At 28.9% G+C, this 14,720-nt stretch overlaps 1 protein-coding gene across 1 annotated transcript in view; it reads left to right on the top strand.

Annotated features, from left to right (window-relative positions):
- Window positions 1-14,720, top strand: part of LOC122271584 (cell adhesion molecule Dscam1) — a 445,844-nt gene that overhangs the window by 351,628 nt on the left and 79,496 nt on the right. The window contains exons 17-19 of the mRNA XM_071184629.2: window positions 1,306-1,546; window positions 4,501-4,599; window positions 5,856-6,044. Coding sequence (XP_071040730.2) covers window positions 1,306-1,546; window positions 4,501-4,599; window positions 5,856-6,044 — 529 coding nt within the window. The remainder of the gene's footprint in view (window positions 1-1,305; window positions 1,547-4,500; window positions 4,600-5,855; window positions 6,045-14,720) is intronic.

Raw genomic sequence — 14,720 nt, 5'->3', positions numbered from 1 at the left:
GCCGAAAATAATAATTACATTTTGTATGAAACATATCAAAATGTAAAATTTCTAAATTGTTTTAAACCATTTCTGAAACAAACCGTCTCTGAAAACCTTTCTAAACCGTTACAAAAAGAGCTTATGATTTCCTTTTTTTCTTCTTTTTCTTGATTATATTTTTTAAGTAGAATATAATGGACCCCAAATAATGTATTTTCCTGCAACACGGTTCAACACGGTCGACACTGCTCCCAGTGGAACACCAAATTCAAAATCACTGGCTGCGGTCAGTAAGTGGGTGGGTGGCCACTTTCATCAGCCTGCGTAGGGACCGAAGGTGTGCGGTATCAGTCCTCGTTAAACTCTTCTACGGTAAAGTGCTCGATTTCGCGCAGGTTGTCGGGATACCAAAGTTGAGGAGCCATCCCCTTTGCAGAGGATGAAAAATTTTAAAAGCATCTTCGGATCATGAGCAGCGATGTTTCTCAGACCATCGCCTTGTGCAGCTCTAGTTCGACGTAAATAAAGTAAAAAATAACTTCCAAAAATAAATAAATTAATTAATTGATTATTAAGAAATAAACATATAAATAAATAATAAAATACAAATACAAAATAAAAATTATTAAAATAAATTTACAACTTTGAGAGAGTAGTTTGCATGTAAAAATAGTGATGAAAGCTTCTAATTTAATTTCAAATTCCAAAGCTCACAGGGTCTATTTTTAAACAATGAATAGTTTAATTTTGAAACTGCATCCAACCACTACAATAATTGAAAGTTCGCTAATGATTCGTTAAACATCGTTCGAAACATCGTTCATCGTTCGAAACATCGTAAACATCGTTCGTTAAATTCGTTTGAAAATAAAGACATCGCTATTTTCATGGCTATTTTTGAAATAAGACTTTCCCCACGAGGTTTGAATCATCTTGAAAAAATTTTTGAAGTTTGGTATAAAAAAAATTAAACATCATACTTAATTTCTTAGAAGTTGAATTAGTCGAACGAGTAACAAACGTTACAGAGGTAAGATTATCGACTTTCCTTCAAATTTTTTTCTATTTCAAAGCTAAATATTTAGTTACGATAATGGTTCTATAGTTAGTTACGAAATATTGCCAACGAGGATAAAAGTGTCTGCCGCTGTAAAAATACGTTGGTGCATATTTGATAATAACTTAGGGATAAGCTATTTCAATGGAAACTCAAAATGCTAAATTAATATTACGAATTACTTACGGTTGTAAATTTTTACTTGAATACATCGTTTAAGATTTACTACCAAGGGTGATACAAATATTTGTTTTCTTTTATTTTAGCCACCATCTCCTGCCAGCACGCATGGAAAAGTAAGGGGCTACTACGTGGGTCATAAAGTTCGAAATTCACAAGATCACTACATCTACAAGACAATCGAAGAAAGTGAATTCGATACTGCTCTGGAATGTACAATAACGAATCTACGTCGTGCAACGGAGTACAGTATTACTGTTCAAGCATTTAACAATCGAGGTGCTGGACCACCTTCCAAAGACACATACGTGAAAACACATGAAAATGGTATTCATCAAAGTATTTTTGTTTTTAATTATTACTTTGTGAGCATTATTTTTGTAAGCATATTTAAAAAAAAATTATAAAAAAATTATTTAAGTTGCTGTCGTCAGCTATGAAGGTAGTGGGTGCGATTGTTCTTGCGTATTCTAGTGGCGCCATCTATGGCCAAAAACTCGACTTCAGCCACACCAATACGTCACGCCCTTTTATAGGGCGAACGCATTCATGCATCCATTCATTCTTCAACAGATCGTCATTTTGCCCTGAGGCAGAAACCAATGAATCTCCAAATCAGTACCCCTAGAGGCATTTATTTGTTATGGGAAGAAGGAGGACTTTATGACCCGACCAATTTAACATGCACCAGTCACCATTTACTACACGGGAAGTCTTAGGCCAGCAGGATTCGAACTCCCGTTCTCACAAACTTGAATCCAGCGCGCTTCCATCCAGGCCATCCCGGCCAAATGATTTTAGTAATATGTGCAGATGGCTATGGTTGAGTTAGGAAAAAAATGACTTTCTTTCTTGATAAGTTCATTTTATGGAATTGTATTTATATAGGGTTAGGGTAAAATATGAAACTATTTAAATTTTTCTCGTCACATTATTTTATAGTTCTAAGCATATAATCGTTATTTAATATATTATAGAACTCAAAAAGATAACAAACTTATTTATCTAGATTTAAGTTTTAAAAAAAATGATAATATTTACATTGTTGCTTATTTTATAAGAAGAATGGTTTCAAAAATACAGAATATTAATTTATACCAATATTATTTATTTTAGTATTGTTCGGAATTTGTGATATGTCCCAAAATTTCTTCCTTTTCAAAAGAAATCTCACCGTTTTTACATATCAACTGAAAAAACAATTAGATTGCATATTTTTTTCCCCTTTACATCAATGATTTATCTCAATTAACGAATAAATTGTCAAACATTTTTCGAACAAAAGCTTATTTTCTGTGATTAGTTAGGAAAACTAAGCATTCCTTAATACATGATTTAATTTGAAATTTTTTTTAATTGACTATATTTGACTTTTTGAATTGACTATAATTGACTAATTTTTTTGAATTGAAATATAATTGACTATGAATAAACAAATAATAGTTCAAAAAGTTAACGGCAAAAATTTTGCTTTAAGCATTTGTTTTAAATTTTTTTAAATTGATTATTATAAATACCACATTAACGTTGTAACGTGATTTCCTTTATACAAAACTAGTGTTACTATATCTTAAATGTACAAAACGTTAAGGACTTTTTTTTTTTGATTTTTAAATGAGATTAATATTTGTTAATGAAGGTATTAATGGAAGGAAGGTAATGTACTTAATATAATTCATAAAATCTTTGTTTGAGAATTAAATTTTTCAGAATTCAAGCATATATCAGGAATCAAATAAATAAATAAATTATAATAATGTACGTATATTACTTATTTTTCTAGTAACACCAAATAATTTTATTGGATACTTAATGCCTCGGATGTAACTTAAACATCTGCTCCCAAGTGCAAAGAGTATTTTGACAAAAATACTTGTCATACTTTTTGGAAACAAGTCATGCATTGCTTGCTCAAATAATCCCTTGTTGCCTTTTTTATTTATTTGTCATTTATTTCTTTATTTGTGTTTTTTAAATTTATTTTATTTTATTTTATTTTTTAAAGTAATATGTATGAAACTTCAATAACAAGAAAAATGTTCAAGACGCAAAACGGAACATCTAGTTTTTAGCTTTAGCTGTAGATGGCAGCACCACGCTAATAAAGCTAATATCACAAGAACATATTTTTACGCTTAAAGAAAAATATACTCTATAAAATATTTACTTATCTACAAATTTTCTATCAATTCTATTAAAGCAAATAAATAAATATATAGCCACATGCATTTCTTTTATGTTTTGCTGCCTAACTTTTCGTATTTATTCAAATTGGCGGTAGTTTAAACAAATTAGACATCTTAGGAAATTGATTCCATGAATTGATTCCATACTGAGCATTCTTTTATACGTATATTTCCTATATTTGTAAAATCATTATAAAGAGAGAATGTTTCCTCAACTACGTTTTCGAATTTAAAATTCAAAATTTCTTTAATTTTTTTTTTTAATTGCTTGTGTTAAGTATTGCAAAGTAACATAATTTAACTCCACGTGGCATATTACTAAAATTAAAGATGTATTAAGCTAAAGGAATTTAGAGTACATATAGAGCGAAAAGCGTTTGCATACAAAAGTCGTAATGCACGTAACAATCAAAGATGCGCATTTTTGTTTGAAATTATCAAATTATTGATTTAAATTATAAACTTAACCTAAATCTTATATGTGAAAAGATTTATTTCTTTAACTTCAGATGTCTCACTCTTAAAGAAAGCGGGGAAAAAATTATTTTTCTGAAAAATTGAAATAACACTATCTTTTGCTATCATAAAAATAATAAAAATTTTAAGCCTTTTAAAAAGTAATTATTCGTTATCTTGTAATTTATAATAGTTCATTTAGCATATTAGTTTATAATTTACTTTACTTTAAAATTAATTCAAATAAATAATTATTTTTTATGTGATAAATTGTTATAATAAATAAAACTGCTATTAATAATTATTTATTAATAATTAATTATTAGTAAAACTCAACAATATTTTTTTTTTTAAATTTCATTTTTTATAATATCTTAAAAGAAGGTTAAATAAATTTTTAAATTAAGCTTACAAAATAATCATTTGATTTTAATGATGATTTCATATCAGAATTCGATAAAATCAAAATAAGGTAAAAATATATATGTGGTTTTCTAAAAATTACATGGAAGCAATTTAATATTTAAAAAAAGCAACCTAACATTATTTATTTATTTATTTACTTATATATTTTCCTATATATTTACTATGTTTACGAATTTATTTTTATGTATTTACTTATGTATTTTTCTCTCATAGATCCACCACCATCACCAATTTTAAGAATCGTTTCGTCTACTACATCAGCTGTTATTCTTTCTTGGGAAGTATCTGCTTTAGAAAATACTTTTGTGAAAGGTAAATTATATTTACATTTTAAATGATAAAAATGTAACCTGCATGATTAATCTGTTTGCTATTTAACAAACTTTTTAATTTTTAACTTCAAACATTAATTTTACATCATATTTTCCAGATGGTAGTGCTATAACAACTTATATTATTCAATTTTATAAAAGTTTATTTAGCCTTAAACGATCTTTTTTCGTTTTTATAGATTTAATTATAATCATAATGAATTAATATATTAAGGAATCAATATATATGAATGCAATTTTAAATATAATAATTAATTGTTAAAACTTTATTGTAGCTTTCAAAACAACTAGTAAAAAAAATAGTCATAAAATTCTATTATAAAGTCATATTATACCAGAATAACAACATTTTATCATTTTCAAGAACATAGATGGCACTACAGAAGCTAAAATTTCACTCTTTAAAATTCAAATTAAACATTCAAAACAAGATGATTATTCTCTTATGTTAGATTGTATTAACTGATTTTAACTTCCTTAAAACTTCCAGTACTAAACCAATGAATGTTCACCTAGTTTTTTTTCCCCTTTAAATATTCAAAAGCTTTTATGTATTTATTAATTATCGAAAATATATATATTTTTAAATTTAAACGCTCAAAGCTTCAAATTGAGACACTTAATGCCCATTTTGCAGTTAAATCGATCAAAAATAGTTAAAAACTGCTTTAACATGCCTCGCGCTACCAAATATAAATCACTTTTACCAAGGAATAATTAGTACATAAAATGTATTAAAGAAGCCGAAAATACACATTTATATCACATTAATCTAAGTAAATTTTATGTTGAAAGATATAATTTCATGTAAATCAATTGTAATACATTCATTTATTTTTAAGCTACCTTTATATATATCATCACTCAATTGAAAAACTCATTCGCCAGAGAACTACCAATCACCAATTCAGACCCCCCAGAGGTATTGATTTGGTATGGAAACTTAGAGGGCTTTAACGTGCACCAGTCACCATTTCATACACAGGGATTTTTCGGGTGTCTCTTAATCACCCTCTTAGACACTCTTTAGTACCCATTTTTTTAAAAAAAAAAGCAATTCTAAATTTAACGTTTCCACGCTATAATTTTTGCATTAACTGCAGTTAGTACAAAACGTTACTATTCGATATCAATAAGGAGTAACAAATCAGGTAAGCGTTGCGATTAACCTTAAAACAAACCTTACGCAAAAGTTCTCTATTAAAATGTTTAATTAATTAAGTGTTATTATTCTAGGTTACAAACTGTTCTACAGAGCAGAATTACCTGAATGGGATGAAGTTGATATTCCTGAACCCACCCAAACATCCTATTCCCTGAGATCTCTGAATTGCGGCTCACGTTATCAATTTCACATCGTTGCTTATAATGACATTGGTCGAAGTGATCCCAGCGATGTGATTAGTCTGACAACTCAGGGAGGTTGTAAGTTGCCTTTATTTTTTAAAGCAAGTTGGTACAAATAATCACCAAAAATACATTTAAATTACGTTCAGCCCTACTCAAACCTATTTTGTTTAGGATTATATTACTCTTAGCCTCTCTGAAACGAAGTTTGTTGAGAGTAATGTTGCAATTAGCCTTGCCCTTGTTCAGAATTCTATTACGCTTAGCCTTGCCCAAACGCATTTTGTTCAAAACTATATCACCTTTATTCTTGCTCAAATGTATTTTGTTCAGAATTATGTTACGTTTAACCATAATCAAACACGTTTAATTCAGAATTATATTACGCTTAGCTTTGCTCAAACGTGGTTTGTTAAGAATTATATTTACTTAGTCTTGCTCAAACACATTTTGTTGAGAATTATGTTACGATTGGCCTTGCTGTAATACGTTTTGTTCAGAACTATATTACGTTTAGCCTGCATCCTCAAATAAATTTTGTTGAGAATTATGTTACATTTAACCTTGCTAAAACCTGTTTTATTTATTATTATTTTACACTTAGCCTTTCTCAAATGAGGTTTGTTAAGAATCATGTTATGTTTAGCCGTGCTCAAACAAAATTTGTTCGGAATTAGGTTGCGTTCAGCCTTGCTCAAACACGTTTTATTCAGAATTGTACTATTTTTAGCATTACTCAAACACGTTTTGCTCAGGTACAGCAAATGTTCTAAAAGGGAGTGCAACAATCTATTACTCTGTGATCTTCCTATTTAATCTTCACAGCATTACAATGTTTTATTTTTGTTTGTTTTTTGTTTGTTTTTGCTTGTTTTTTTTTAAGTATTTTTTTTAAAAATGTTTTAAATTTTTTTTAACATAGATAAAAAAAAATGGTTGGTAGTTTCTGAGCTATATTATCTTTCATTTTTCAGAAGCTTTTTAACTGCGGTTACGTTCAAAGTTTACATTTTTATTATTTAGCATTATGTGGTTTAAGGAGATGTAGAAATTACTAAACCTCACAAATGCTCCTAGCCTTATAAAACTAAATCGGAAAAACAGCAATCAGAACAAAATGTATTACAAGAAATAAAAAGCATTTCACATAAAAATTAATATAAAAAAGTAACTACTTAAGAAATAACTATTTAATAAAAAAGTTTGAACAAATTGTTTGCCGTTAAAGTAACAAACTTTATTTAAAGCAGTTGTCTCTTCGAAAGATGTCTTTTCAAATGAAATGTTCTTGAGCTGAAAATCAGACATCATAGATAAAAAAGAGTAGTTCTTTAATGGATATATGTCCAAAAGTGCACTGTAAGACACAGTTTGTAGTAGATCACTAAGGTCAAGCATCACTTGCAGCAGTCGTAGAGCTTGTGGGTAACCACTTTGATCAGACTGTGAAAGGAACGAGGCTGTGCAGTATCGGCCCTTGTTAAACTGCTCTAACGTAATGTGCTCGATGTAACGTGCAAGCCTTTGGGCTACTAAAGCGGAGGTGTCTTCCCGTCTGCAGAGAATCAAAATTTACAGCGTGAATGGTGCGGAGCCTCTTAACTGTTTGCGTTTGGATGTTTATGTTTTCCTCAAAAACTAGGAAACTCTCCAAAGCAAGAAAAGTGGTTCAACCAGTTCTATTACGTAACAAGCTCTGCTCATTTTCGCCTGCTTCAGAACCAGTTTTGGTTTTTATTCAGATCAATGATGAAACAGCATTATGAGGAAAATATTTACTCATAACCTCGGAAACTTAGCTACATTATAAAATGAAAATTTGACTAGTTGTCCATTGTGATAGCATACCTTCGGATCACCCTCAGATATTTTCCTGAATGTCGCCATTAACTCTTCGCATTCTCAGTGCGGCGTAAATATTGTACAACTATTTTACTATTTCAAGGGATATTCACCAACTTTCTTAGTGAGTATGAGATATACGATTCGCCTAGTTGTTGTTGTCTTGTCTAGTAGTGCAAGGAAAATTAAATTTCTCCAAAAGTATCTAAAACAGCTTTGGCTGGAATTTTTTTTTATTTTTTTTTTTATTTTTATTAATAAAATACTTTTGCATCTCTTTAAATATTTCTATCGTAAATAACTGTTTTTTCCCCTTTAAAATAACAGATTCTCGAAGCAAAAGCGTAAGCAAATGAACTAAATTTTAAAAGTAAGTATAATGTAAGAAACAATGCCAGGTTTTTGTATTTTTACTGATTTTTTCCTTCAGCAAATTTTTATTATGCATGTGGATTCAGTTTTAATTTAAGAGCTAGGAGGCTCCGACTCTCTTGCTCGTTCAATCACCAACAACCGCAGTGACCACCTCTCGTTCATCGTTTTTGATTTTTTCGACCAGTTGTGCTAAATCAAAAAACATTTTATTAAAAATATTACATGATATTTCAATAATTTCAGTTTTTAATAAGAACTTTTTCTTCATATCTAAATCATAAGAAAGTAAATGATCACCTGAATATCACCTATATATATATATATATAGAGAGAGAGAGAGAGAGAGGATTTAGATTTAAGACTACAGAAAGAAAATTACTACATGCTTTTATATAAAACAATTTTGCCTTATAGGCTAAACGATACCTTCCAACATACACAGATTAACTACAATAACTCATCAACTTATTCACTTTTTCATATTAAAGACAAGCGTACTAATCGAGGTAAACGGGGTTCAAGAAGTAATAGAAACTCTCTTAATAGTGACAAATTAAATATAAAATTTCTTTCTAATATGGAAAATGACTTTAATAAACAATATAGCATTAAATCAATTAAAGATTTTGTCTTCTCCCTTAAGAATTATGAAATATATAAGTTCCACGATCTTATTATTAACTTTTCTTTCATTAATTTACATTTCAAAATTCTTTGTTTCCATCTTATAAAAGCCAAAATGAGCAAAATTTTGCCTAATAAAAAGAAAAGTTTAGATAATTTATATTTCGTTATTAACTTTCAAAATCCTATTTTCGATAAGATCAAATTTCACAACATTTTTTAAAATTTTAAAGCTTTATTTCCATTAAAAGATTTTAACATTATTAAAAGTTTTAAATATAACAAATCTCTTGGTAGAACCATATTTAACTATAATAATATAAGCAAAAATATAGGGAGTATTAATATATCCGATTATGAATGTCACTGTGAGGAGGATAAATATTTTGATTTTGTTGATAAACATCATAAACATATTATTACTGGTAATTTAAATATTATAGAAAACTTGGAACTTAGGAATTTAATGATAAAAGGCACAAAGTTTAGACCCATTTACCGTATATCAATCAAAAAGATTCTAAAATACTTTCTTAATGATCTCAATAGTTTTTGTTTAAAGATATCAAATAGATTCTCTTTACCTTTAGGTATGCTAACAGAATGGAAATGGGGAATTTATTATTACTTTAAAAACTTTATTTTCAATAATAAGGATAATTTAAATAAGTATAACAATTCAACAAATTTTCTAATATTGTTCAATCAATTAAGCAACTTCAAAAAAATTTTGTAATTACTCCCATAGACAAAGCTAACAATAATTATGCTATATTCTGTAAAAAATTCTATGCTGAACTTTTAAATACGGAATTAAAAAATAGTAAAAATTTTGAACTTAGTAATTTCAATAATAATATTGTCATTAAAAAAATTTTAGCTTTTTACAAGAGATTAAAAATTAAAATTAGCAATATACAATTTCCTTACTTAATTATCAGTCCTAAATTTCATAAAATTCCAGTAAAATTTAGAACTATCACATGTGGGTCTAATACTTATTTAACTAAACCTGGCACCCTTTTCTCTAACTACTTAAATAAGATTATTAACTATATTACTAAAGAAGGTTTCTCTTGGATTGTCACTAATAATCAACCGATTTTAGATTTCATTAAACATAATAAAATTAATTCTATTGCGACTTTTGATTTCCAGGATCTTTTCAATAGCATTCCCCTTTCTAAACTAAAAGATGTCCTTTTGAATTATTACCATGATTTTAAAAATATCCTTTGTTGCGATTTTGATTATTGGGAAATTCTGATTAATCTTTGTCTTTTTAATAATTATCTTTACAATGGAAGGGATATTTTTCTTCAAATTAATGGAATACCACAGGGATCTAATTATTCATCTCTCTTAGCTAACTTATTTTTGCATTATTATGAAAAAAATTTTACTCTTAGTATTAAATTTGTTTTTAGATATATTGATGACTTAATTATCTTTAATTTCCTAGATTTTACTGTTTTATTGAGTGATATATACCCTGAGGAATTAATCTTACTTCGTAATCATGATGATAACATTAATTTCAATTTTTTGGATTTGGGTATTATGAAAGTTGAAAATATCTGCTTTGTTGATTTATACCATAGGTTCCCAAAGTGGTCCAGGTGCACCCCCAGGGGTCCGTAGGAGACCACACGGGGGTCCACGTAGACGTGAAAAGAAAACAGGGGTTCACAAGTTGCAAATGGGGGTCAACGAAAAATTTTCTGGTTTTCATAATAAAGAACAAAACTTTTGGCTTGGATTTACCTTAAAAACTTTGAAGTCGGACACTAAAGGCGAATCGATAGTCCTGAGTGATTTTTTTTTACAGAAAAATCTATTCCATTTACAAATATAATTTCGGTGGCAGCAGATGACGCTCCTGCCATGTTCGGGTGATATCGTGGGTTTATAAGCTATCTTAAAAGAATAATACCAGGACTAATTGCAATTCACTGTGTCATCCACCGACAACACCTTGTAGCGAAAAATTTGAGTGATAGATTGCCCCAATCGCCTCAATTTATGATTAGCGCAGTTAATAAAATAAGAAGCAATGTTTTGAATACCCGTTTATTTGCACTATTGTGCGATGAAAATGATGAAGATTTCCAACGACTACTTTTGCATACTGAAGTACGCTTGTTGTCGAAAGGTGCATGCTTATCGAGATTTTATTCACTTTTCGAATCAGTGATAGAGTGTCTGTGTTATATCGTTATGATTTTAAATATATATATTGAATGAAATAAATAAAAACATAAAAGAGTGATCGTAATAGTGAGATGTTGTTCAAATCAATTACCTGACCCTTCGTTCCAGAAGGATCTCCAGGATCGTGTGGTCTAATGGTGCTACTTGGATTTGAAACATTTAAGAGTTCTTTTAGGAAATTTTAAGGAACTTTATTTCTACTTCTCATGACTGATTCTTAGATGCTGGTGGCTCCGGACAGGTGGTGTTAACACATACGGGATCTCGTGGGGAAAAACTCACATCTTAGACAAAAAAGATAATTTTCATTTTGAATGAAGATGGATTCCAGTTCTTATACAATCAACAAATTATCTGAGTCTTGAAATTATTTTGTTAAATTTTTGACTTAATGAATCTCCATAGTTATTTCTTGTAAAAAGGGACAATTGTTGAGCAGAAAGGCAAGAGCCTTGAAGCTATCATAAAAATGAGAGCGATGCTTCTCTCTCACGGTGGCTTCTTCGACTGTCGCCAAGAAGGCACGCGGAAAAGCGAAAAAAACGATATACGGTTAAAGTTAGGGTAGGGTTAATCGATACGAAAAAAGAGTCAAACAAGTTAAATGAAGTAAAAGGCTATTGCGGTTAAAAAGAACGAAAACTGAAAAAACTATTGAGGAGTAGAAAAACAACGCACGTGTGATGTAGCAACATCACAGTCTGGAAACTAAAACACCAGATTTAAAAGAAAATCTGATCAAATATAAAGCGGATATTGCGTACTTAACAGATTTATTCATAAAATTCAATGACGTCAACTTGCAGTTACAAGTGGACAGCCTTAATTTAATAAAAACAAAGGGGGTAATTTCGGCTTTTCTTGGTAAATTGAAATTAGCACCAACGAGGAACTAACTGAAGGTGGAATTTAAAAAAGGCTATCAAACATTTTGGCTGCAGGCAGAAATCCCCGAAAAATATCCTGAGCTATAGGAAATTGCGAGAAAATTTTTGATAGCGTTTCCCTCGTCATATCTTGTCGAAAGAAGTTTCAGTGCCGTTACCAACCTGCTGTTAACAAAAAAAATATAGCAGATTGAACATCACAGAATGGGGAAATTTGAGATTACTTCTTACAAAACTGAAGCCAAATATTGATAATTTGCTGTCAATTCATCAAGTGCATCAGTCTCATTAAAAGTATGACTATTTTTTATTGTTGATTTACATTTCTGAGTTCATTGTTGATTTTTTTGTAATAATAAATGTTTATAATTTTGTATAACCACAAGTATTATTTTAATAAATAGGATACAAGAAAATGTGCTACTTTTTCTCCCTTCTTAGCACCCCCAATTTAGGGCGATATTTCTTAGGAGTTTTGGGAATACAGTAGAAATGTAGCAGCAGGGGGTCTACCGAAAATAGTAAAACTTTGAAAGTGGTCCACGAGAAAAAAAAGTTTGGGAACCTCTGATTTATACGATAAAAGAAATGATTTTAATTTTAATATTAATAAACTAGTTACTTGGAATTCTAATGTTTCTAGGAGCATCTATTTAAATACCACTTTTAATGAAATGAACAGAATTAAAAGAATATGTAGTAATATTTATTTATCCAAAAAACAAATCGATAAACTCTTTCAAAATCTGATAAAAAACAATGGATACCCAACTAATGTAATAAAATTTTATATAAAATCATTGAATTAATCGTATATTTTGGTGGATATATTTATTAAACATTTTTTTTGTTAATTTTTATGATTTTCCCATGTGCAAATCCATTTCAGGTAAATCCATTGCCAAAATTATTTCTTTGTTAATTTGTATAATTTTTCCACGTGCAAATCCATTTCGGGCAATTCCGTGGTTAGAATTAATTACTAAAAATTCCTTTACTAAATAATTTTCTTTGTTAATCTATACAGTTTTTCCATGTGCAAATCCATTACGGGCAAATCCGTGGATAAAATTGCTTGCTAAAAATTTCTTTATTAATTTATACAATTTTCCATGTGCAAATCCATTTCGGGCAAATCAGTGGCTAAAATTATCTACTTAGATTTTTTCTTTGTTAATTTTTCCATGTGCAAATCCATTTCGGGCAAATCCGTGTCAAAATTATCTATTGAAAGAATTTTTTCTTTGATAATTTAAATAATTTTTCTATGTACTAATCCATATCATGCAAATCCCCGGCTAAAATTATCTGCAAAACAGGCAATTTATGTTTCTCTTTTCTATTTTATACTTTTTCTTAAATAAACATCTATCTTCTAAAACTATTTATGATCAATTTTTACAATTATCCAGTATAATATTACCTTGCGCACATCCATTTCGGGCCCATCCTTGGTAACTAACAAATCAAAACTCAGAATAACAAATCACTTCAACAGTGCAGTAAGAACGACACTTTAAAACCCTCTTGTTACACTCAATTTGCGCTTTTGTTTTCATATTTTGTAATCTGGCAATCTTTCTGCGAAAACATTTTTAAATCATTCTTGAAAAATATCCGTCCATGTAAGTTGAACTGATTTTGCTGCTCGCTTTATAGTCTCCCCTTTTTAATGTTTTTTATTTTTATTTTATTATCTGTTTTTACATGTTATTTTTACTTATTTGTACTTTTTGTGATCTATTTCATTTGTTGTTATTTTTTAAAAAAATTTTTTGAGTGCTCCTCACACTATTGTATTAAATTATTTAGCTTTGGCTTTATTGATACAATATCAGAAAGCACTCTGTTTTGCGGATATAATCGTGTAGGCTGAAGAAAAGATTATATCCTTTTTTTTCCGGTTTTTTAATTAACATTTCATGATTTTTTTTTTTTTTTTTTTTTTTATTATTATTTTTAATAAACTGTTGTTTGTTATTTTTTACTTATTATTTTCCCCCCTTTTTCATATGTCTATTATTTTTCTTTGTTTTTTTGTATATATATATATATATATATATATATATATATATATATATATATATATATATATAAAATTTTGAATGAAAGTCATTTCACTAAAAGAGAAAATTAAGATGTTTCTGAAGTTTAGTTATAGATGCTTTTAGAGTTAAGGAGTTAACAGCGAAATATAGATGGCAGCACTGTTTTAGTTTTTACATTTTAATGCCTTCGAAATTGAGAGATTGCTTCTTTTATTATAAAAAGTTAAAATTCTGTACAAACTTTGATTGTGATTTAAGAGCCATTGACAACTTTATTGGTTTGTTTTTATTTAACTCCATGCCTACGCTAAAAGAAACGAAAACAAATATTGTTTCCAAGTCGACATATATTTTACAATCTATAGGAATCCACTAAACTCATTAATATTTTTAAGACTCATTTCACTTATTTTTGAGAATTACTTTCCTTTGAAAAAATATTTGACTTGTCTTAAAATTTTCTTCAAAAACATTTTCAGAAATCAAAGTCTTGTAAGTCATCCATAATAAGAAACTGACAATTTGCACTTTTAGAAAAAAAATTAGTTTAATTTATGATCTAACCAACTTTTTTTCTCCGCTTCCGTTAAGAAAGAACTTAGCTAAAATTTTTCGCTATTGTATGTTTCAATGCTTCAAACGAAAATCTTCGTTAATAAGAATCATTAAAGCAGCGATTTACAGATTTTGCGTCCTGGCTACACCAATGTTGTCGTATCTTGAAAACAGATGGCAGCACTGCACTATTTCAAATTTTCCGAAATTCA

This window comes from Parasteatoda tepidariorum, chromosome 10, assembly GCF_982258835.1.
Source record: "Parasteatoda tepidariorum strain Cologne lab strain chromosome 10, Ptep-v5.0, whole genome shotgun sequence".
NCBI classification, from domain to species: Eukaryota; Metazoa; Arthropoda; class Arachnida; order Araneae; family Theridiidae; genus Parasteatoda; species Parasteatoda tepidariorum.
This window is presented reverse-complemented; position numbering and strand designations above follow the sequence as displayed.